At 49.9% G+C, this 23477-nt stretch overlaps 2 protein-coding genes across 5 annotated transcripts in view; one reads left to right on the plus strand and one right to left on the minus strand.

Annotated features, from left to right (window-relative positions):
• The window catches only part of LOC147006787 (uncharacterized), a 47797-nt gene that overhangs the window by 16216 nt on the left and 8104 nt on the right, over positions 1 to 23477 (plus strand). The window lies entirely within an intron of this gene.
• Positions 18 to 22469, minus strand: LOC147006788 (uncharacterized). Of its 2 annotated transcripts, none has more exons than XM_085867963.1 (2): positions 22056 to 22469; positions 18 to 2322 (listed from the first exon to the last, which is right to left on the minus strand). In XM_085867963.1, exons 1-2 carry the CDS (start codon positions 22123 to 22125, stop codon positions 608 to 610), a joined length of 1785 nt encoding a protein of 594 aa, XP_085724089.1. In that variant the 5' UTR covers positions 22126 to 22469; the 3' UTR covers positions 18 to 607. The 2 variants fall into 2 exon arrangements, with proteins under 2 accessions (XP_085724089.1, XP_085724090.1); XM_085867964.1 differs by lacking the exon at positions 22056 to 22469 and adding an exon at positions 7765 to 7865.

The following is a 23477-nucleotide window of genomic DNA, read 5'->3' on the forward strand; positions in this document are numbered from 1 at the left end:
TGTACGAGCCTCGACAATGCATTCAAAAAAACCTGTTTTAATGGACATGTGTTCACAGTATCACCATTTCTCAAGTAAGAGTGACATACCAGGGCTTCATTGAGGTTGGTAATAGCACTGATATCAATCATACGGTACACATGTGTGTGATTGTATGTGGATGTGTGTGTGGATGTGTTTGAGAGTGTGTGTGTGTGTGTGTGTGTGTGTGTGTGTGTGTGTGTGTGTGTGTGTGTGTGTGTGTGTGTGTGTGTGTGTGTGTGTGTGTTTGAGAGTGTGTGTGTTTGAGAGTGTGTGTGTGTGTGTGTACATCCACCTCCATTTTGGTAAAGGGTCATGTTTGTTCGAGCAAGTTGTGAAGTTTTCTTGAACTCAAGAGTTTTGTCCCGATGGTTATTTTCAGGATCGTCACTGAACCCCAGACAATCTCCAACTGCAGTTCGTTTGTTGTAATATTCATTCCAAGGGATGTTTTTTTTTTTAGATCTCAGTGAGGCTCTTCTTCATCATTCCTGTTGCTGCAAATATAACTGATTTCAACTTCCAGGTTAATTTGACTTCATTTTCCAGATTCCGGTATTTGGACATTTCCCTGATAACACGGAATTCACACCGAAGTCGCTGTGTCCTCGCACCTCTGTTGTATCTTCGTGTGTATTTTTTGATGACGAGACAAATTTGATGAAAAAACAAATGCCTTGTTACAAAAAGAACACTTGTGGGGTTTATCCCCAGAATGTACTCGTTCATGTTTATGTAAAGTTGATGATTCCGTAAATGTCTTGTTACACACACAACACTTGTAGGGTTTATCTCCGGAATGTATTCGTTCATGTTGACGTAAAGTTGATGAAGTAAGAAACGCCTTGTTACAAACAGAACACTTGTGGGGTTTATCCCCCGTATGTATTCGTTCATGTTGATGTAAAGATGATGAAGTAGGAAACGCCTTGTTACACACAGAACACTGGTGGGGTTTATCCCCTGCATGTATTTTTTGATGATAATTTAAACCTGATGAAGAAAAAAAGGCCTTCGAGCACACAGAACACTTGTAGGGTTTATCCCCAGAATGTCTACGTTCGTGTTGATGGAAATTTGATGATTGAGTGAATTCCTCGTTACACAGAGAACACTTGTAAGGTTTAACTCCCGTATGTACTCGTTCATGTCGATGTAAAGTTGATGAATCAGTAAATGCCTTATTACAAACAGAACACTGGTAGGGTTTAACCCCAGAATGTATTCGTTCATGTTTATGTAAAGTTGATGAATCTGTAAATGTCTTGTTACAAACAGAACACTTGTAGGGTTTATCCCCAGAATGTATTCGTTCATGTTGACGTAAATTTGATGACTGATGAAAAGCCTTGTTACAAACAGAACACTTGTGGGGTTTATCCCCCGTATGTGTTCGTTCGTGTTGATGTAAAGATGATGAAGTCGGAAACGCCTTGTTACACACAGAACACTGGTGGGGTTTATCCCCTGCATGTATTTTTTGATGATAATTTAAACCCGATGAAGAAAAAAAGACCTTCGAGCACATAGAACACTTGTAGGGTTTATCCCCAGAATGTCTACGTTCGTGTTGATGTAAATTTGATGATTGAGTGAATTCCTCGTTACACAGAGAACACTTGTAGGGTTTAACTCCCGTATGTACTCGTTCATGTCGATGTAAAGTTGATGAATCAGTAGATGCCTTATTACAAACAGAACACTGGTAGGGTTTAACCCCAGAATGTATTCGTTCATGTTTATGTAAAGTTGATGAATCCGTAAATGTCTTGTTACAAACAGAACACTTGTAGGGTTTATCCCCGGTATGTATTCGTTCATGTCGATGTAAACTTGAAGAATGATTGAAAGCCTTGTGACAAAGAGAATACTTGTAGGTTTTATCCCCAAAATGGATTCGTTCATGTTGATGTAAATTTGATGAATCAACAAATGCCTTGTTACACACAGAACACTTGTGGAGTTTATCCCCGGAACGTATATTTTGGTGACGAAGTGAATTTGAAGAAGTCGTAAACACCTCGTCACAAACGAAACATTTGAAGGGTTTCCTCCTGGTATGCAGTGTTGTTAGTTGCGATAAAGTTGATGAAGTCGTGAAGGCCTTGTGAGACACGGAATACTTGTAGAGTTTCTCGTTTCCTTGGATCTGCTTGATCGCCTTTAAATAACTTTTGTGGTTGTTGAAAGAGATGCTGATCGATTTGTCATTGTCCTGACAAGAAGGCATTTTCTCAGTGAAATAATCTTCTGTGTCGAACGGGGTAGAGTTGGTAAAAGAAATGATTTTCATTTCTTTGTCTGAAAAGACAATGAAACACAAAATTAACTGGACAGTATCGAAAAATGCATCATCAGAGCCCCTCCCCCCCAGTAGACCTCCTTAATCAGTGTAGATTTTGATGTGGTCGATAAACTTTGGTTCATCACAAGTGACGAATGTTGTGGTCAAGTTTCATTGAAATTGTGTGTGTGGTTTCGGAGAAGAAAGCAAATAGTCTCTGTCGATGTCGATTTTTTTCGATATCCATGTACTCTTGGGGTCATAGTGGTATTTACCGACATATCAATATTGTTAAAAAAAAATTAAAAATTCAAGTCATTCATTTTTCAAAGGTAAGTTCCAAAAATACGCAATGGTCCAATGGTCCATTCTGTATTCATATATGACGGACACATCATTGACACACGGTAATTTTTCAAAGTATTCTGACTTGGGCCTTCCCCCCCGCCCCCTCCCCATGATGAGAACGGTTATTTTACTTCCAACTTCAACTTGTATTATATCAAAAAGGATTTTGTTTGAATGGGATTGAGGGTGATAAAAAGACATTGAAAATGTTGCCAATTAAACTTGATTAATAATTAACTTGAAAAAGTAAAAGTTTTTATAATGTAGCACAATGTATTGTTATATCTCTTTCATGGGAAATTCATTCAAATACAACATGATGATAACATTGATGTGCTCTAACATGTAACCAGTCGATAAGTGTGTGTCCAGATTAGATTTCCCCACCGATGTCTAACGGTATTATTCGTGTGCCGGGCTACGCATCTTTGAGGTAGTGTTATTCTTTCCTATCGTTATTTTAAACAACATCTCCTCACCACCTTCGCCACAACTGCCAACATCTCCTCACCAACGTCGCCACAACCGCCAACATCTCCTCACTACATTCGCCACAACCGCCAACATCTCCTCACCACCTTCTCCACAACGAACAACATCTCCTCACCTTCATCTCCACAAACGCCGCCATATTTTCGCCAGCAACGGCGTCCACGAACGAACGGCACCTCCGCCAACAAACACGACGGCTTCCTCGTTGGAGCGAAAGCCGGTGATTTCTACCACGTCCGCGTTCCACGGCAAGTTCGGATCAGAATGACAAAGGGGCGGAGCCAGGGGGGGTGAAAGATCGGAGGTAAAAGACCAAACACCACCCCTCCCCCCCCACCCGAACCCGATAAAAGGCTGAACCGAGACGCCGAGAAGTTTAGTCAAGGTCGAAGTTGAGTTGAGTGGAGGTTGGGTACAGAGTTGAGTCGGCAGTCTGGAGTCTGCAGTTCAGAGTTTGGAGCCTGTAGTCCAGCCAAGCCTGCAGTGCCGTGCAGACTCGTGGGTCGGTGGAGGTAGCCGGAGAGAAGTCGCCAGCCAGCGACAGAACGGTCTGAAGTGATCGGGCCGCGGGACGGTCCGAGCGACGCTGAGGAGTGAGCGGGCTCTTAAGAGAGCATCCACTCCAAAAGAGCAAGGCCCGTTCGCTCCTCTGAGGCGTCGTCGGCCGGGCCCGATCGACCAGGTCGCATGGCTAGGCCTGGACCAACCAAGTCGCCATTACACCAGCTGCCGTGTTGACGACGAGACATCGAGGGTCGCCCATCGAGTCACCACGAGAGTGGCAGGTTACCTACACGGTCTCGCGGAGCTCCTTCGGTCTTCACAGCTCCACGGAACATTAAAGGCCTATGGGCCCTGTTCTCTCTTTTTCTTTCCTGGGGTTTTTGCATGGAAGTCTGTGGCGCCTTGTCCGATAAGTAGAATTGTTTTTAAGTGCATGTACAGAATAAATAGACAATGGCTGTAGGGTCTTTTTGCTCGTGTCTTGTCCCTTACCCCCATTCATTGCCTTGCTCGTACATGTGCATGTACAAATAAATGTCCGCATTGTTTGAATATTCACCAGCTCGTTGCGTCCCTTCTTCCATTGAGCTGCCGTAATTGCGTTCGGAATAATAGCTGGTTTTAATTGCCGATAAGATAATCGGATCCGATGGGGCTTGGCGGGAAGAAACCGCTCGGCAATCGCAAACGGAGCGAGCTGCTTAAAACGGCTCATGTCTGTACGGGTCCCGTTGAGGTGTAAATCCCTGGCATTTCTGTCTGCGCGAATAATGAGGTAAATCGACAATTCGGCGATCAACCCTGTCACGCGTGGACAGAATAGTTGGCTGATTTATGGTGTGGTTAACAACACCCGAAGCTGGGTTTCGTTGTTGATCCGAAAGCTGCGACTGGATTGCCACGGTCGGTGGGCGCGCGGCCGCAATTTGCTGAAAGCAGCCGCCCGCACGCCGGAGTGGTGAGAATCCACAACAAGATATGTACATATATATATATATATATATATATATATATATATATATATATATATATATATATATATATATATATATATATATATATATATATATATATATATATATATATATATATATATATATATATATATATATATATATATATATATATATATATATATATATATATATATATATATATATATATATATATATATATATATATATATATATATATATATATACACATATATATATATATATATATAGATATATATTGTTGCGATTTCGCGCACCCCGGCGTGCGAACGGCCACGTGACTCGAATTGCGGCACGTCGCCCACCGGACGGACAATTCTGTCGTGACCCTCTCGGACTAACGCCGGGAGCAAGTCACGGGTGGGCCTTCCGGCCTCACCACGATCGTGCCAATCGGCCACCCACGTGGGATAGAGTTGTTCGCCAAAGTCGACCAACCTAAGTACCCACGCGGATGGTAGACCGGGCGATCGCACCTCGCCGCAGGTCGGCTCCGGACACGGGCCGCTTAAGCGATCCGTTCCGTGCTATTGGGATAACCGAGCGGTGTTATCGTCGGCCTCGACGGTTCCGATTAATTATCGGGCGTATTAAGCCCACGACGAACCCGTTACGTGAAGCAAGATGGAGATTCAATGAAAGAACAGACGAAGCGAAACGGGAAAACAGTTCAACATAATGCACATTTATTCCGCGGCACACGGAGAGCACACATATACAGCCAAACAGAATGCACATAAAGCAATTTAAAACAATTATGCACAATAAGCAGATGTAATACGAAAAACAACAACAACAATGCAGAGCTACGACCGACTACGCGAGCACACGGCAACACTTAACAGTTTTACTTCACCAGACTGGCGCCACACACACACGTTTACACCAAACCCCAAAAGAATTGGAAGTCGCGACTTTCCTGATCCCGTCGAGTCCTCCTTCTGCGACCGCAACTCCGAGCCCTCCGGCGTGCTCCGCGAGCTCGTGCCGCGTGTCGCTCGTGTGGTCCGCTCGAGTGTACGGACGGGGTTTTGAGGAAACGGACGGGGTTCGTTCGGCGCTGTTTTCCGTGCTCGCACACGGGTCAACGAAGCAAGGCAGGAACCACAAGCTCGCGACTCGAGCCAGAAGACGACCATGAAGACCAACCCTCGACTAACCACTCCCTCCAACTCTCGACCAACCAACCCAACAACCCTCAAGGTCCGTCCTGTTCGCCTTTTGTAGCGCGGGGCTCCGCCCTTCGCTCCGCCCCGTTTTCGGCCCCGCTTCCCTTCGAGCTTCTTGGAGAAGCCTCTCGAAGGGGGGCGTGACCTCTTGCTTTCCCTCCACCCCGTGCCGTGCGGGGGCCGGGGGAAGTCAGTCTTGGCGTGGAGCCTGGGGATTATTCCCCCAAAAAGAGGCCCCCACCCTTTCTCACCTTTGACCCCTGCATCGCCCCTCCTCCACACCGAGCGCGGAGAACCTCGACGGGAAAAACAGGCAGGAAAACCCCTGAGCATAGCCGTTGGTTTCTGTTTGTTCCCGGAGATCGTAACGCACAGGGCCTGCTGAATGGCGAGTGGCGAAGATGTGGTAGCATTGATGGTGGAGGTGGCGTGGTTGTAGTGTGGTTGTCGCTGTGGTGGGGATGGCGTGGTTGTTGAGATGCTGTATGTTTGAAATAAAAGATAGAACAGAAAAAAATGGCTAACTCAAAGCGTCACAGCACGGATGGATCACATAAATTCCCTCTATACAACGGGTTTGGGCTAACTACACATGCACTTACAGAGATATCTCACCTATGGGACCTGAATAGTGGTTTGCGAATTTCCACAACCACAACAATATATATATATATATATATATATATATATATATATATATATATATATATATATATATATATATATATATATATATATATATATATATATGGATAGGTCAGGTCAGGTATGGGAGCATGTGCCAGAACAGCGCGTCGCTGCATCCACTTTCTGCCGGTACTCCAGGGGCCTCCGTCTGGCCATCCCCCAGGCAGATGCCAGGCCCATCCCCATCTCCTTGAGATGATGGTCAACCTGCTGCAACCACGAGGCACGCGGTCGGCCCACTGGCCTCCTCCACTAATGAGACTGCCATCCCGGATTTTGAAAATTCCTCCGAGAAAAAAGTTATGACGTCAAAATATCTCCGTTAATGAAATCGCCTTAAAAATTATCTCCGAAACTAAGCAAGCTTATTGAATTATGTTTGTGGGAATCGAACAGGGCATTAGCAGATGAATTTCCGCGCATATGAGACATCATTATGACGTCATATCAATTTTTATGACGTCATTCCTATTTTTGGTTTCACAACCCAGGGTTTTCATCGGATCTTCGTGAAACTTGCCAGGTATATGCAGAAAGCCCACGCGCAGGCAGTAACCATCTCCGATTTTGGAAATTCTTCCGAGAACAAAAGTTGACGTCATAATATCGCCGCTCATGGAAATCGCCTATACCATTATCTCCAAATCCAGGCAAGCTGTTTGAATTTTGTTTGCGGAAATCAAGTCGGGCATTAGCACAGATAATTTATCGTAAACCTGATACATCACAATGACGTCATATTCGTTTTTATGACGTCATCATTAAGAGGACGAGGATTTAGCTCATTCGAGCTTGTTTATGAAACGTGTATGTATTTGGATTTTTTCTTGCAGAGATGGCGACAGGTCATTGTTATATCTCTTTCATGGGAAATGCATTCAAATACAACATGATGATGATGTGATGTGATGATGTGCATTGATGTGCTCGAACATGTATCCAGTTGAGATATATATATATATATATATATATATATATATATATATATATATATATATATATATATATATATATATATTGTTGTGGTTACCAGATTCGCAAACCACCATTCAGGTCCCTTAGGTGAGGTATCTCGGTAAGTGCATGTGTAGTTAGGCCCAAACCCGTTGTCTAGTGGGAATACATGTCATTTATACGTGCTGCGACTCTTCAGGATAGCCGTTTTTCTTTTACTATCTTTATTTTGGACCAATCGCCACCATCACAACCACAACAACAACCACCAACCACAACGCCGCTTCACCACAACCGCCATGACCTTTACCGTCGCAACTCGCCACCATCGCATCACCGTCATCTCGCGCCACTCATGGGCACCGATGCTGGACTCGTGTAGGGCGCACGTTGAACAGCGTGTACAAAATCACGGATTTTCTGCTTCAAAAACGGATCCAAAACGACACACGCCCACTTTTTGCCGTCCAATCGGTGAGCGAGGGGCGAATTGGCCCCGCCCCCAGGGCGATCGATATATGCAAATTTGTGGATCAAAAAGCCTTCACGCCCACTTTTTCTCGGGCCAATGGGGAGCGAGTTGAAAGGTCAAAGGGAGGGGGTCAAAGGCGAAGTTACGGGGGGATAAAAGGACGGTGTTCGTCAGTCAAAGGAGTCGTAAAAGTCGGAACGAGAGAGTCAGTAAGGAGAGAGTCAGCAGAACGAGAACGAGGAGTCGCAAACAAGAACGGACAGAGAGTCAAGACTTCGCGGGCGGTGGAGCTGCTCGTCGTGTGCGTTGGAGTCGGAACGGAGGGGACGGAGCTGTGGAGAGGCGGCGAGGGCGGACGAGGGGGTGCTCGCGTCGTGCAGGAAGCTGCACCCGAGGGAGGCCGACAGCGCGACCTGGCCGAGGTGGAGACGCTCGTCGCATATAATAAAGATCCTCTATACCCCGAGCATCAGCAACCCCCTCCTGTTTCCCCCCGCGCTGAGATAGTGCGACCAAGGGGGCCCCGTTCCCACCCCCTGCCAGGCACTGTCCACGAGGCCCGCGGGTTGCGGGGCCATCGCCGCTCCGCGTCTCATCACCAGACGGGTAGGCCCGACCCGGTCTCGGCCCCAGGCCTACCTCATTCTTGGGGGATTTCTTTTCCTTGGTTTTGGGTATGTGTTGTCGGCGCCGTCTGTGAAGTAGAATTGTATAAGTGTTGCCGTGTGCTCGGTAGTCGGTATTAGCTCTGCACTGTGTTTTCACTTTTATGTTTGCTTTTTGTGTAAATGGAAGTGTGTTTTCTTTTTTTGTGTGCATTTGGTGGAATTGTATTTGTGTGCTTTCCGTTCGTCGCGAATAAATGTGCTTTATTGTTGAACTGTTCTCCCGCTTCGCTTCGTCTTTTCCTCCATTGAATCCCCATCTTGCTTCACGTAAAGGGTTGGTAGTGGGCTGAATACGCCCGATAATTAATCGAACCGTCGAGGTCGACGATAACACCGCTCGGTTATTCTGATAGTACGGAACGGGTCGCTTAAGTGGCCCGTGTCCGAAGTCGACCTGCGGCGAGGTGCGATCGCCCGGTCTACCCTCCGCGTGGGTACTTAGGTAGTTCGAATTTGGCGAGCAACCCTATCCCACGCGGGGGCTGATTGGCTCGATCGCGGTGAGACCGAAAGGTCCACCCGTGACTGGTTCCCGGCGTTAGTCCGAGAGGGTCACGACTGGATTGTCCGTCCGGTGGGCGACGTGCCGCGATTCGAGTTACGTGGCCGTTCGCACGCCGGCGGGCGCGAAGACCGCAACACTGGTGTCAGAAGTGGGATACAAATTCATCGCCCTCCTCGCGGCACTGGTATCGGAGAACAGGAAAACGGGCTCTCCTGTCTCCGGCTAAATTCACGGGAATCGGTCCAGGGGTGAGAGAAGCGACCCCCGATTCCCTCCAAATTACGAGCGAGCAAATTAACCCTTCACGAGAAGCAAGATGGCGTCTCAAGGCGAGCGGGAGCCGGGGGTATTAGAAATGTATATGTAATAGTAATGTAGAATCCATGGTCCAGGATGGAATCCCCGTGCAGGAAATGTTGATTGTGCAGGAACACGGACTCGCCCAACTGAACCCAGGGCCCGAGGTGGGTGCGGCAGCGGCCGCGGTGTATGACACCTCCCCCCCCCTCTCCACCAAGACCCTTCCCCAACCCTTGCCGAAACGGCTCAGCTGAGTGCATCCAACATGGCCCAGCTATGCGCCATGCTGGCGGCAATGAACAAACAAATGAATGAAGTGAAAACGACGATAGATACAAATACAAATGAAATGAAAAACGAAATGAACAAGCAAATGAATGAAGTGAAAACGACGATGGATGCGAATACACAGCAAATGAGGGAAGAAATGAAAGAGCTGCGGGGTGAGACGCAGAACATGGGCCGATGCCTGCAGGCGGGCATGAAGGCCGTGACCAGGGAGCTGGGAATGGCGACTTCACGTGTGGGAGCAAACGAGCTGGGTGGGGGTGCAACGGCTGACAGGCCCGCGGTGGAGGCGGGTGAAAAATAATTCGTGGAACGTGTTGGGCGAGGGTCGTGACGATGACCGAAAGGGAAAAATTAAATGGGGAGACCAAAACGTGTGAGACGAGACACGAGGTGACGACAACAGAAATAATAGTTGAGACAAGGGAGGTAAAGGGTGAAGAGTTGGCAGAGACACGGGAGATGGGAACGATAGAGGGAAGACTACACGATGAAGACGGGGCAAGTGACGCGCACGCACACACGGAGGTAGTGGAGGACAATGGGGGTGAGCTCGCGGAGCGTGTAGGGACCCGGTGCGAGCAGCGGGATGGCCTCCTCCAGGAACGAGGGGAGGGAGTATGCCCCCTTAAGGCGAGTCACGACCAGGTGAGTTCGGTCGTGCTTTGCGAGGTTGAGGAGGCGAGTGCTGTGAACGGGTGCTTGGAAAGCTTGGGGGGTATAGAGGCCCCGGAGACCCTTGTGGGGACACGAATCCCCAGTGTGGTTGTCCCTGTGTGTGTGGTGAAAGGTGTGAGTGCGTCCCCGTGTGTGGAAGCGACCCCGTGTGTGAGTGGTGTGGTGGCGATGGAGCCAGAGTACGTGCTTCCCAGCACGCCGTGTGTGGATGAGGAACCGTGTGTGGATGAGGCACGGAGTGTGGGTGAGGCACCGCGGGTGAGTGCCCCCGCGAGTGTGGATGAGGCACCGCGGGTGAGTGCCCTCGCGTGTGTGGATGAGGCACCGCGGTTGAGTGCCCCCGCGTGTATGAGTGGGGCACGTTGTGTGGAAGAGACCGCGTGTGTGAGTGTCGCCGTGTGTATGAGTGAGGCACCGCGCGTGAGTTCCCCCGCGTGTGTGAGTGAGGCACGGAGTGCGAGTGAGGCACCGCGGGTTAGTGCCCCCGCGTGTATGAGTGAGGCACGGTGTATGGATGAGACACCGCGGTTGAGTGCCCCCGCGTGTGTGGATGAGGCACCGTGTATGAGTGTCGCCGTGTGTATGAGTGAGGTACCGCGGGTGAGTGCCCCCGCGTGTGTGGATGAGGCACGGAGTGCGAGTGAGGCACCGCGGGTGAGTGCCCCCGCACGCGTGAGTGAACGGCCGTGTGCAAGGTCGCTGTGTGCCAGGGAGACCGTGTGTGTGAGAGAGCGGTATGTAAGGGAGATGTCGGTTGGCATGCGGGAGCACGCAGCCGCGTCTCCCGGTGTGAATGTGATGGAGTGGACTGTGTGCGTCGTAACACGCAGGTGTGCGTGGGTTGAATGGAGACGGAGACGGCGAGAGAGGAAAGAAAGCCGGGTAGCGGCTGTAGTTGTTTCGAGGACCGTGCCGGGTTCACCCAGCAGTGAGCACGCGGTTCGTGCTGTGCAACGCACGAGACCGCCACGTGCTCGCTTGCGAGAGTGAAGTCCCGGTCCGGAAACGCACGCGGTGGATTTGCCGATCCCGCGGACGGACAAAGTTTAGGCAGGTAAACGGATTTGGACCGGACGGGTTCTCCACGCGATCGTGTGTGTTAAGCTCCAACGGGCAAAGCACATGTGTTCGCGTGGGGAACCCCTCGAGACGTGGGGCTTGTTTTTTTTTTGCGCACGGTGACGTCATGGCTGCACGTGTGGTTGGAATCCGGCAGGAGGGGTATCTCTGCCGGATGGTACCGTCCAAGGAGGGACGGGGAACACGTGCAGCTGCATGACGTCACGGGCAGGTGTAAAGTGCGCGAGCTCTGAGTTGCCGCGCTGGTGCTGCGCATGTAAAAAAAAGAAAAAAAAAAAAAGCAAGCCTCACTTTCGGGTGTACAGGATTCCTGGGCAAGGGGTGGAAGACCCCCTTACCCTGGGCACAGGATGGAAACTAGTTAGGGGGAAGGGTTAGCTTAGTTAGACCGACTTCATGGGGCAGGGGTAAGTCCTCATGGAGTCCGTGGAATGGATTAGTTAGAGGGATTGTAGCCAGATTAGGTTGGGAAATAAAATGGGATTATTTGAGGACATGGACAGACTTTGGATGTGTAGTGGGGACGTAGCTTAGCTACGTAGTGTTAAAAGGAACGTGCTGTAGTTTAAGGGACGACGTGGGAGCACGAGTTAGTTAGGGGATGTAGTTAGGAGGATGGCAGAGTTCAGTGGTGTGTGTGTTGAAGAGTTGGTGAGTGAAGTGGAAGCATGTGCTTGGTGAGTGAGTGAGGCCAGCGGGTCTGTGTGTATGGAGTGAATGGGGAATGCATGGTGCGATGAGTGATTGGGGGGAGGAGTGACTCCCGCCCAAGGGACCCCGGGGTCAGAGTAAAGTGAGTTAGCTGGGTTAGTCAAATTGAAAAATGGAGGTCGTTTTGCTGTTGGTGGGAGTGTAGGCTCGAAACCCATTTGGAGGGGTGCAGGAGCCCTGTTGACGGGCTTGGGAGCGTGGCTGCGAAAGGTGAGTATCGCTGAGTGGGTACCCCGGGCACCAGGCTAGTCGGCCGCGGTAGGCCATGGGCCCATGGGGGGCCGGGATAGAGTAGTGGGCACGGGTGCGCCTGCTTGGTGTGGGGGCCCGGGGCGCCATTAGCCGCGTGAGCAGTGTTGTGGGCACGGGTGACCCTCGGAAAGGGGCCCGGGAGGCCGGCCTGCCACGTGTGCGTTTCAGGGGAGGTGCCATGGGGGGCACTCCCCGGTGTTAGGGAGCTGGTAGGCTCGGAGGCAGTGTAGTGCCCGGGGGTGCCATAGCGGGAGATTCGGCAGAGGGTCGTGCCTGCCAAAGGGAGCCACGTGTCCCAGCCAGGAGACTGTGTGAGGGCACGGAGAGAAAATTGGGGGGGGCGAGGCCCGAAATTGTAAGGACACCAACACAGGCGACGGGAATCTGGGTTGATAGAACCAATAGTTTAAGCGAGAGGCGCTTGTTGAAAGCCCCGGGGTAGTTTAACAGTTAAATGGTTAGGATAGATTAGGAGATGTACCCCTCCGCACCATCCATCCCATCGCTGTCGTTGTGGGCCGCTGGACCCACTTGGTGTTAAGATCGCCGAACTCTGGGGAGGCCATTCTGAGGCTTCGTTGGGCCTCGACACAGGACGTTAGCTCTCCCTTGTTCCCCTCCGGGAAGGGAACGTAGGGGTTGGGAGTAGGCTAGGTGACAGGATAGGTTAGCCGAACAAGGACGATAAAGGGGGTTAGGGGACGATTTATAGTGGGGGAGTAAAAATAAAAACAACAAAAAAATAAGTTGGGGCTAAATTGGGGTTTGACAAATTAAGGGAGTGGGTATGTACAGTGACAGGCAAAGGCGATAGGTTGGGAGGGAGACAGGTAGGTAGGTCCGAGCCCGCCTTCCAAGTGGCCAGCACCACCGCACTCCCTCCACCAACCTCCACTGAACGGCAAAGGCTGGCCAGCTTCATCTGCTGGCTGCGTTGCTGCGAGGCAGAGGCCGGCCAACTTCATCGGCAGCTGTTGTTTTGCTGCAAGGCCTGTGCCATCGGCTGGCCGTGTTTTGCTTCAAGGCCTGTGCCGGCCACTTCATCTGCAGCTGTGGTACTTCAAGGCCTGTGCCGGCCAGTTCATCTGCCGGCTGTGTTTGCCTGCAGCGGCCTTCTTCTGCGGGCTGTGTTTGCCTGCCACCTTTGCCATGCCATGCCCACTGCCCACGTTCACCAGCCCCGTTCAATTTTTGCTTTCCCCCCTGTTCATTTCCATGTGCGCCAGGATCCGCAAGGCAACAGTTTGCAAGCTGCAAGAACTGCCCTGTTGGCAGCTACAACACGGGCCTGCAGTGGCGGCCCGTGCACCGTGTTTGTGTTCATGCATCCATTCGTTGTGCTCATTGCGTGTGCCACTTGAGCTGGCACGGAGACTACGTTTGTGCGGCCCATGCACCGTTGTGGTTCACTGAGTTCAGTTCAAAAGGGAAGGCCTTGGACTGCGTGTGAGCAGCCAGCCACGTTCCCTGTCACCTGCATTGTTTGAGTCAGAGACTGCATGTGGGCAGCCTGGCTCCCTGCTAACTGCTTTCTTTTGCAGAGTTCAATGATCCTGGGCCATGGTTTAGTGTAAAATTTGTAAGTTAAGGTTAAGATGTACTGTACATATGAGTGCGCGCCCGGCATGTATGTCTTAGCGCCGGCAATTTTATTTAAGTCGTCCGTGTGAGTGAGTTTGTTTAGGTAGTTACGCAGCCCTCAGGTTATTTATTTTGGGGACACGAATACCATGAATGTCGCACTCAGGGATCCGTAGGTAAAGTGTACTAGGGGAAAACTACACATGATGGCACACGAAAATTTGACGACTCGGGACGAGTCTGTAACAAAGGAAGGGGGTAGTGTTGTGGTTACCAGATTCGCAAACCACCATTCAGGTCCCTTAGGTGAGGTATCTCGGTAAGTGCATGTGTAGTTAGGCCCAAACCCGTTGTCTAGTGGGAATACATGTCATTTATACGTGCTGCGACTCTTCAGGATAGCCGTTTTTCTTTTACTATCTTTATTTTGGACCAATCGCCACCATCACAACCACAACAACAACCACCAACCACAACGCCGCTTCACCACAACCGCCATGACCTTTACCGTCGCAACTCGCCACCATCGCATCACCGTCATCTCGCGCCACTCATGGGCACCGATGCTGGACTCGTGTAGGGCGCACGTTGAACAGCGTGTACAAAATCACGGATTTTCTGCTTCAAAAACGGATCCAAAACGACACACGCCCACTTTTTGCCGTCCAATCGGTGAGCGAGGGGCGAATTGGCCCCGCCCCCAGGGCGATCGATATATGCAAATTTGTGGATCAAAAAGCCTTCACGCCCACTTTTTCTCGGGCCAATGGGGAGCGAGTTGAAAGGTCAAAGGGAGGGGGTCAAAGGCGAAGTTACGGGGGATAAAAGGACGGTGTTCGTCAGTCAAAGGAGTCGTAAAAGTCGGAACGAGAGAGTCAGTAAGGAGAGAGTCAGCAGAACGAGAACGAGGAGTCGCAAACAAGAACGGACAGAGAGTCAAGACTTCGCGGGCGGTGGAGCTGCTCGTCGTGTGCGTTGGAGTCGGAACGGAGGGGACGGAGCTGTGGAGAGGCGGCGAGGGCGGACGAGGGGGTGCTCGCGTCGTGCAGGAAGCTGCACCCGAGGGAGGCCGACAGCGCGACCTGGCCGAGGTGGACACGCTCGTCGCATATAATAAAGATCCTCTATACCCCGAGCATCAGCAACCCCCCTCCTGTTTCCCCCCGCGCTGAGATAGTGCGACCAAGGGGGCCCCGTTCCCACCCCCTGCCAGGCACTGTCCACGAGGCCCGCGGGTTGCGGGGCCATCGCCGCTCCGCGTCTCATCACCAGACGGGTAGGCCCGACCCGGTCTCGGCCCCAGGCCTACCTCATTCTTGGGGGATTTCTTTTCCTTGGTTTTGGGTATGTGTTGTCGGCGCCGTCTGTGAAGTAGAATTGTATAAGTGTTGCCGTGTGCTCGGTAGTCGGTATTAGCTCTGCACTGTGTTTTCACTTTTATGTTTGCTTTTTGTGTAAATGGAAGTGTGTTTTCTTTTTTTTTGTGTGCATTTGGTGGAATTGTATTTGTGTGCTTTCCGTTCGTCGCGAATAAATGTGCTTTATTGTTGAACTGTTCTCCCGCTTCGCTTCGTCTTTTCCTCCATTGAATCCCCATCTTGCTTCACGTAAAGGGTTGGTAGTGGGCTGAATACGCCCGATAATTAATCGAACCGTCGAGGTCGACGATAACACCGCTCGGTTATTCTGATAGTACGGAACGGGTCGCTTAAGTGGCCCGTGTCCGAAGTCGACCTGCGGCGAGGTGCGATCGCCCGGTCTACCCTCCGCGTGGGTACTTAGGTAGTTCGAATTTGGCGAGCAACCCTATCCCACGCGGGGGCTGATTGGCTCGATCGCGGTGAGACCGAAAGGTCCACCCGTGACTGGTTCCCGGCGTTAGTCCGAGAGGGTCACGACTGGATTGTCCGTCCGGTGGGCGACGTGCCGCGATTCGAGTTACGTGGCCGTTCGCACGCCGGCGGGCGCGAAGACCGCAACAATATATATATATATATATATATATATATATATATATATATATATATATATATATATATATATATATATATATATATATATCTAAGCCTGGTGTTAGCGCAGTGGTTCGGGCAGCGGCTTGGGATCCAAAAGGTCCTGAGTTCAAGCCCCGTTGGGCCACTGAATTAATACACCAGGGGGTTGACTCAGCCTGTCATCCTTCCGAGGTCGGCGAAATGAGTACCAGTGTACTGGGCCGGTGTATACCGCGGTTAAAATAGGTGTACCATATCCCTGTGTCGTAAGAGGCGACCAGGGTTGCGTCAGGAAGGGCATCCGGCGTAAAACATGTGCCAAATCACTATGCGGATCATACTGATGATCCGCTGTGGCGACCCCTAACGGGAGCAGCTGAAAGAAGAAGATATATATATATATATATATATATATATATATATATATATATATATATATATATATATATATATATATATATATATATATATATATATATATTCTACATTTTAAACGACTCTTTTTCTCTTGACTGCATTGGAAGGTTATCCGTCTGATAAGTAAAAACAGCCCTAAATATTGGACAATCATGTGAGAGCAGTCTTCATTCCCCGTCCACCCTTGGGCACCCCTGTGTGGACTGTTCGACATCTCTGCTGGGATGTTCACATCACGTCGCTCGGGGCCGTGTCCGTCACTATGAACCACGTGCGTCCCGGTCACCACATCCAGCACCGCACTTGACGGTGGGAGAGCGATCATAGCTGCAGCCAAGTAGTGACCTTGGACGTCACAAAGACGGCAGGCTCGGTCAAAGAGGGCAGTCTACTCTCCGGTGGGTTGGGATTGGACTGTAAGGAGTGCTCTTGGTCGCGACACCGAGACTGTCCATCCCGGATTTGGACCCTGATGCTGCTCATCGGACTTCACGAAACTGGTGACATTCGGGGACACATGCGGGATGTTGGAGACACGACTCGCAGCCACTGGTGATGGGAATGTGAGCGAATGGTCTTCACGCTCCTCCTCCAGGCTGGAACGGTCGAGAGACTGTTTCGCAAATGGTGTTTCAACAGCCGTTCATCTCCTCGTCCTTCACTTCCGGCAATCGGTTCAACACTAAATGCTTGACCACACGTGCCCTCCTCATGAAGCCCTCAATATTGTCCACGCCCTCATAGTTCACATAGCCTCGGCACACGGGCTCGGAGAACGTCACATAAGGAAGGTCACATAAGGAGCATGACCGGTGATTTGCAGCCTCCCCGAGGTGGTTCGCCATGTCAAAAACTCAGGTTCGCAGGCCGCAAATTTCCCTCTGAAGAACGATAAAATGGTCTGCGAAAAGGCACGTTAGGATCCTCAACCACAACAGTGGAAGTGTTGTTGTGGTGAAGTGGGGTGGGGACAGACTCGTCATGAAGCAGAATGAGTGAACAACCCGGCTGACTAATTGGCCTTGATGAACTCAACGGTTCTTCGGAAAAAACGGTTTATTTGCGGGATCGGCAGTTACGTCACTTGGGGGGCAACCCTCCGTAAAGGCCTATTTTTTTAATGCCATGAACAAACTTTGGTACCTCCCAGGTGATCCTTTTGGCCTATGTTGACCTCAAAAATAATTGGTGGTTGAATTCAGTAATCTCGTGCAAATCCTCTTCACATTTTAAGTCAATGGTTTTAAAACAGAGGATTTTAGAAATCTCACCTCAGTTGTTGACCTTTGGCTCACGTTGATCTTTTTTGTCGATGTTGACCTCAAAATAATTGGTGGCTGAAAACCGTGACCTTACATGTAAATCCTGTTCAAATTCCTCGTCAATCAGATAAAAATTGAGGATTTTAGAAATTTGACAGATTTGCTGACATTTGTCCAATGTTGACCTTTTGACCTCGAAAACAATAGGATTCTTGCTCATAACGAACTCTTCCATGTGGCTAAGTTTTGTGAAGATCGGTTTAAAACTGTGACCTGTAGGCTGTTGACAGACAAACAAACAAACAGACAGACGGGGTGAAAACATCACCTCCTTCCACCTTCGGTGGTGGAGGTGACTGAAACGGCACTCGGTGGTGCATGTACCTCCACCAAGCGAAACAGTTTACGCTTTGTATCCCACTAATAGGCCAGATCTGCTGACCTGGACCAAAATCTATTTGGCTTGTTCTTGTCATCTGACCAACTCATCCACCAATTTTTTTTTGTGAAAGTCCATCCACAACACAAACTTTGGTGGTGGAGGTAATAAGTAGGACCGTGAGAGCAAGCAAACACAGCAATGAACTTAACAACAGATTAAAACAACCAGTTAGACATGTGCTAACAGACGGAGCGACAGTTCACAGATTAAAACAAGTTTTGTTTAACATCACAATGTTACGAATCTGGCAGCCATTTGCACACAAACAGACAGCAGTCCCCGGAGTTCAGTTATTTCGATAAGTTTATAGTTAGGGTCCCGATGTGTTTATAGTTAGGGTCCCGTCCTTCTGTCTCATGGGTTAATTTCATGTGTGCGCTGCGGGTTTTTTATAGTCAGGTTTTTTTTTTTTGCATTAAATCTCCCCTTCGCTCCATCATCGCCAATACGCACGTGTTCGGGGCCACGGGCATAGGCGGGGTGATGTCGACTCCGCCCAGCGAGACGGGTGTGCCTCGCAACCAACGAGGGAGAGGAGTACCTCAGAAGCCCCCGACCAATCCGGAGACGAGTTACCTCAGGGCGGCCCCGTCCAGCGAGATTGGATGTTCGCCCCCGACCAATCCGGAGACGAGTTACCTCAGAGCAGACCCTCCACCCCCGCGAGGGGAGGGATAAGAAAGGTCGCGAGCCGCTCGTGAGAGAGAGAGAGAAGTTGGTTGGTTCCTGCTGGTTGAGTTCGTGGCTCCTGGTCAATGGTCGTGCTGATCGGAGTTGGCGCTCGTCCTGGTTGGTGTTCGTGTTCGTGGTGCTCGGGTCGCCGATCGTCGTTTGCGGCTGGCCAAGTCGCTCCTTGGATTCTGGAGGCGTGGGTTCGAGTCCCACTGAGGGGGGTTGTGTGGGAGCGAGCGAGCTGAGGATCCCGTTTTCCTTCCACGGAATCCGAGCTCCACAACCGCGGATCGGTAAAGACCGCACGAGGCGGGCAGGTACCAACCAGACCTGGTCCCCAGCTCGCGTTCGCTCCGAGCTGAAGGGCCGAATAAAGACCCGGCGGGGTCCAGTTCTGTGTGTGTGTGTGTGTGTGTGTGTGTGTGTGTGTGTGTGTGTGTGTGTGTGTGTGTGTGTGTGTGTGTGTGTGTGTGTGTGTGTGTGTGTGTGTGTGTGTGTGTGTGTGAGCCCCGTCTTTTGGTAGGATTGATTAATTGTTTTTCATTGTACATTGTTTGCATTTCTTTTATTCGGTTGTAACTCTGCTTTGTGTCTCCCTTCCCGATTATTGCCTATTATAAATAAACCCCCGATTGTTTAATGTGCCAGCTCGTTGTCCGTCACTTTCTTTCATTGGTTCAGCACGGTGGGTATTGGGAATTAGGGAGGCCGATTGGGCTGTAAGTTGTCGTTTGGACCGACGGACTTTGGTAATTCCGCTCGGTTACACCGGACCGAGATCACAAGACCGACCCTGTTCGACAAAGTCCGTCGAGGGTGTGGCTTCCCCGGTAATTTGACGACGTGGGTACTAAGGTATATTGAAATTTGGCTATTAACCCCACCCCACGCCGTCATAGAATTGGCGAGCACAGTCCTTAAGTGACCCGTTGACTTCGGAGTGATCCGGAGTGACGACCTGCAATTCCGGGTGTTCGATGGGAGACGGTTCTACTGCTCCACCTGGCGGCCGTTCCTCGCCACCGACCCCCGGCCCACAACAATAAAACGACACCAAATATAACAAGAAAGAACAATCAGAGATTGCAGACCCTCATCAGGACCTGTTTGGTGTGGTGTGTTTTGTTTGGTAAATAAATGGCAGGATGTACGAAATGAAAGGTTGTTGATTGCAAATGAAAGGTATACATGGTCTTGTTGTAAATGTGTAAAGGTCAAAGGTCTGAAAAGTTGCAAAGGTCAAATAGTCTGAAGGTCGAAAGGTCTGAAAAGGTCAAAATGGATCTAAAGGGTCCAAATGGTCTTAAGTGTCTGAAGGATCTTGAAAGGTCAAAGGGGTCTAAAGGGTGTAATTTGAGGTCAAAAGAGTCGGAATTGTCTGAAGGTGTCTAACGGGTCCTGAGCGTATGAAAGGATTTCAAGGTCAAAGGGGTCAACAGGGAATGAAAAGGTCTGATAGATGTGAAGGCCTCGATGTCGAAAGGGTAGAAAGGAGTCTACGGGTCTTCAGGGTTCTAAAAAGTCTTAGGGTCGAAGGTCTGAAAGGTTCTAAAGTGTCTTTAAGGTTCTTTCGGATATTAAGGGTCTAAAGAGTCATTGGGGTCTTCAGGGTCTCAAAGTGTGTTCGGGTTCGAAATGATCTTAAAGGGTTTTACGGTTTGAAAGTCTTCGGGGTGTTCGGGTTTTGAAATGGACTTAGGGTTATAAAGGGTCTAAACTCTCAAGGGTCTTCGGGGTGTCAGAGGTTCTTTGGGTTTGAAAGGCGATAAAGGGTTTTCGGAGTCATGTGTTTTCGGGATATTTGGAGCTTTCGTGTTTTTTGGAGTCCTCGTGGTCTTAATGAGTCTTATAAAGTGTCTGGGGGGTTTTAGGGGTCTTCGAGGGTCTTGGGGTAAATAAGGATCCAATGTAATCCATGCACATACGTTCTGTGCAGACAAACAAACAAGCAGTCATAGACTGGTACTTACGAAATCGTCAACTTGACCTCTGACCTTGTCAAATGAAAGCTGTCCCTGGAGAAGGTAGCGACGCAAACCAGAAGTTTCTGCGATGATTCTGTACCAAACCATCAAAAATCAAATGTTTTGGATGTTTGACCTCACTGTGACCTTGACCTTTGACCGATTTTGACCTAAATCTAATCAGCGCTAGCCACCACCCTCCTGAATCACGTGGTGTAATTTGACATTGGTAGCTTCTTCCGTTCTCGAGTTATCGTGCCAACAAACACACACACAAACACACACACACACACACACAAACAGATGACGGAAGTCATCAATATTTTTACGAAATCTTTAGATTTCGTAAGTAACAAGAAAAAGACGTCGTGCTTTGGACGATACTTGCAAATTCCATCTCATCTCCAAAGGTTGCCATGGATACAACAGATTGTCCATTTCATGAAGATTAAAATTGACAATCTCAATCAAAGCTCAGGTCAATCTGACGAAAATTGATTATTTTTCAGATTGAAATTTATGATTTTAGAAGTTTGACCTCAGGTTGACCTTTGACCACAAAATCAATCGGTTTCTCAGATGAGACTCCCTCTACATTCTACAACTTGGTAAAGTTCCATGACGATCGGTTTAGAATTGTGACCTGTCGGTGATTAACAATCAAACACAGAATGATCAAACATATTAAAAAAATTCTCAAGTAATTAATGTAAAATCACTCACAGAGCAACACCTGGCAACACGGAACGGCACTCGGTGGAAAACACACCTCCACCAGGTGGAACAGTTCACATTTTATCTGCCACTGACAGGACGGATCTGTCTTCGGACTTGAACCAGAATCGAATCGTCTTGTTATTGTCACCGAACCAACTCATCCACCGAGCTTCAACATAACTCATCCACAACTTTTTGAAATATCATGATGTACATCGTTTTTAACCCCGTCTCTCCATGGTGAAGAACAACTTTACGACATTAAATAATTCCCGGATCAGGATTCGGATCAGATCTTCACAAAATCGAATCAATTTGTCCTTGTCACACACAGAACCTGTTCACCAAGCTCCGTCCGAATCCATCCACAACTTATTAACATATCCTGTTCACAGATAAACAAACATGGATGAAAACATAACGTCTGTACAACCTGGTGGTGGAGGGAACAACGATGTGTGAAGAGGAGGGAGGAGAACGGATTACCCGACACCGTGATGACGTCATACTGAGGGTGATATCCCGTCCCCAGCTCACCAACCCCCCACCTCCTCACTTCTCACCCCCCCCAAGCCCTCCCGGATCCCTCTCCACTCACCGGGCCGACGTTGCGGATCCTGACAGTGGAGGAATTGTGCTGCGGTCAGTAACGTGTCCATGATGTACATCGCGGGTTATTCAAATGGAGGATCCCGGGTCTCAGGGGTTCCCCGTGTCCCCCTCCACTCCATCACAGCGCCCTCCAAGGGCCGATTTCCTTTGATCTGCGATGTACTCACTTCCTGAGCCTCGATCTCCCCAAGAGAAATCCGTGCTCGCTCATCCCTCCCCTCCTCGAGTGTAAAACGGGGCCTAAACCCCGTTATTAGGTCTCAGGAAAACGAACCACCAAACATTCCGTTCTCTCGTCCCCCGCCCGTTCATTGAGGGCTCGTCACGATCAGTGGCCACACAGAGGTAGCGATGCACAAAACTTCACCGTCCGCAAAATGGCGGAAGTGGTGAGTGTGACGAGGATCACGTGGTGCCAAAACAGCGGGCGAGTCGCAAAATACGGACTGAGCATTTGGATTTGGACATTCCTCTATCTCTTTCCAGGCGCATATTAAAACAACAAATGAATTCAACTGAACGGGAAAACTCGTCTGGGGTGAGTTTTTCCACCACAACGGGAAAAGTGGGTTAGTACCCATTCCCCAGAACTCCCATCACCCCATTCACCCCTCCCCCAGACCCACCATCACCACATTCACCCCTCCCCCCAGACCCACCATCACCCCATTCACCCCATCCCCCAGACCCACCATCACCCCATTCACCCCAGACCCACCATCACCCCATTCACCCCTCCCCCAGACCCACCATCACCCCATTCACCTCATCCCCCAGACCAACAATCACCCCATTCACCCCATCCCCCCCCCCCCCCATCACCCCATTCATCCCATCCCCCCGACCCACCATCACCCCATTCACCCCCTCCCCAGACCCACCATCACCCCATTCACCCCCTCCCCAGACCCACCATCACGCCATTCACCCCATCCCCCAGACCCACCACCACCCCCTTCATCCCCTCCCCCAGCCCCACCATCACCCCATTCACCCCATCCCCCAGACCCACCATCACGCCATTCACCTCATCCCCCAGACCAACAATCACCCCATTCACCCCATCCCCCAGACCCACCATCACCCCATTCATCCCATCCCCCAGACTCACCATCACCCCATCGGAGGAGTCGGTGCTGGAACAGCCGCTCCCGCAGAGGCGCAGGGCTCGCAGAGCCTTGCAACGAGTTCACGAGCCCAGTAGGGAGGGATGAGATCCCCCCCTGCAAATAAGGATTTGGGGACAGTGACAGACAGTGAATGTGTAGAGGGGACGTAGCTTAGCTACGTAGTGTTAAAAGGAACGTGCTGTGGTGTAAGGGACGACGTGGGAGCACGAGGTAGTTTCCTTCGCATTCTGCGAAAGGTTATGTTTTGGTCGGCGTGTATTTATTTATTTATTTATTTA

The sequence above is a fragment of the Eptatretus burgeri genome, unplaced genomic scaffold (assembly GCF_056783735.1).
Source record: "Eptatretus burgeri isolate ZD-2024b unplaced genomic scaffold, Ebu_testis_v1 Ebu_testis_scaffold_3154, whole genome shotgun sequence".
In the NCBI taxonomy this organism is placed as follows: Eukaryota; Metazoa; Chordata; class Myxini; order Myxiniformes; family Myxinidae; genus Eptatretus; species Eptatretus burgeri.

Coding starts and splice junctions, on each gene's coding strand:
- LOC147006788 (XM_085867963.1), bottom strand. CDS start 22,125: ATGTACATCATGGACACGTTACTGACCGCAGCACAATTCCTCCACTGT. Junction 2,323..22,055: donor GGATCCGCAACGTCGGCCCG/GTGAGTGGAGAG, acceptor TTGTCTTTTCAG/ACAAAGAAATGAAAATCATT.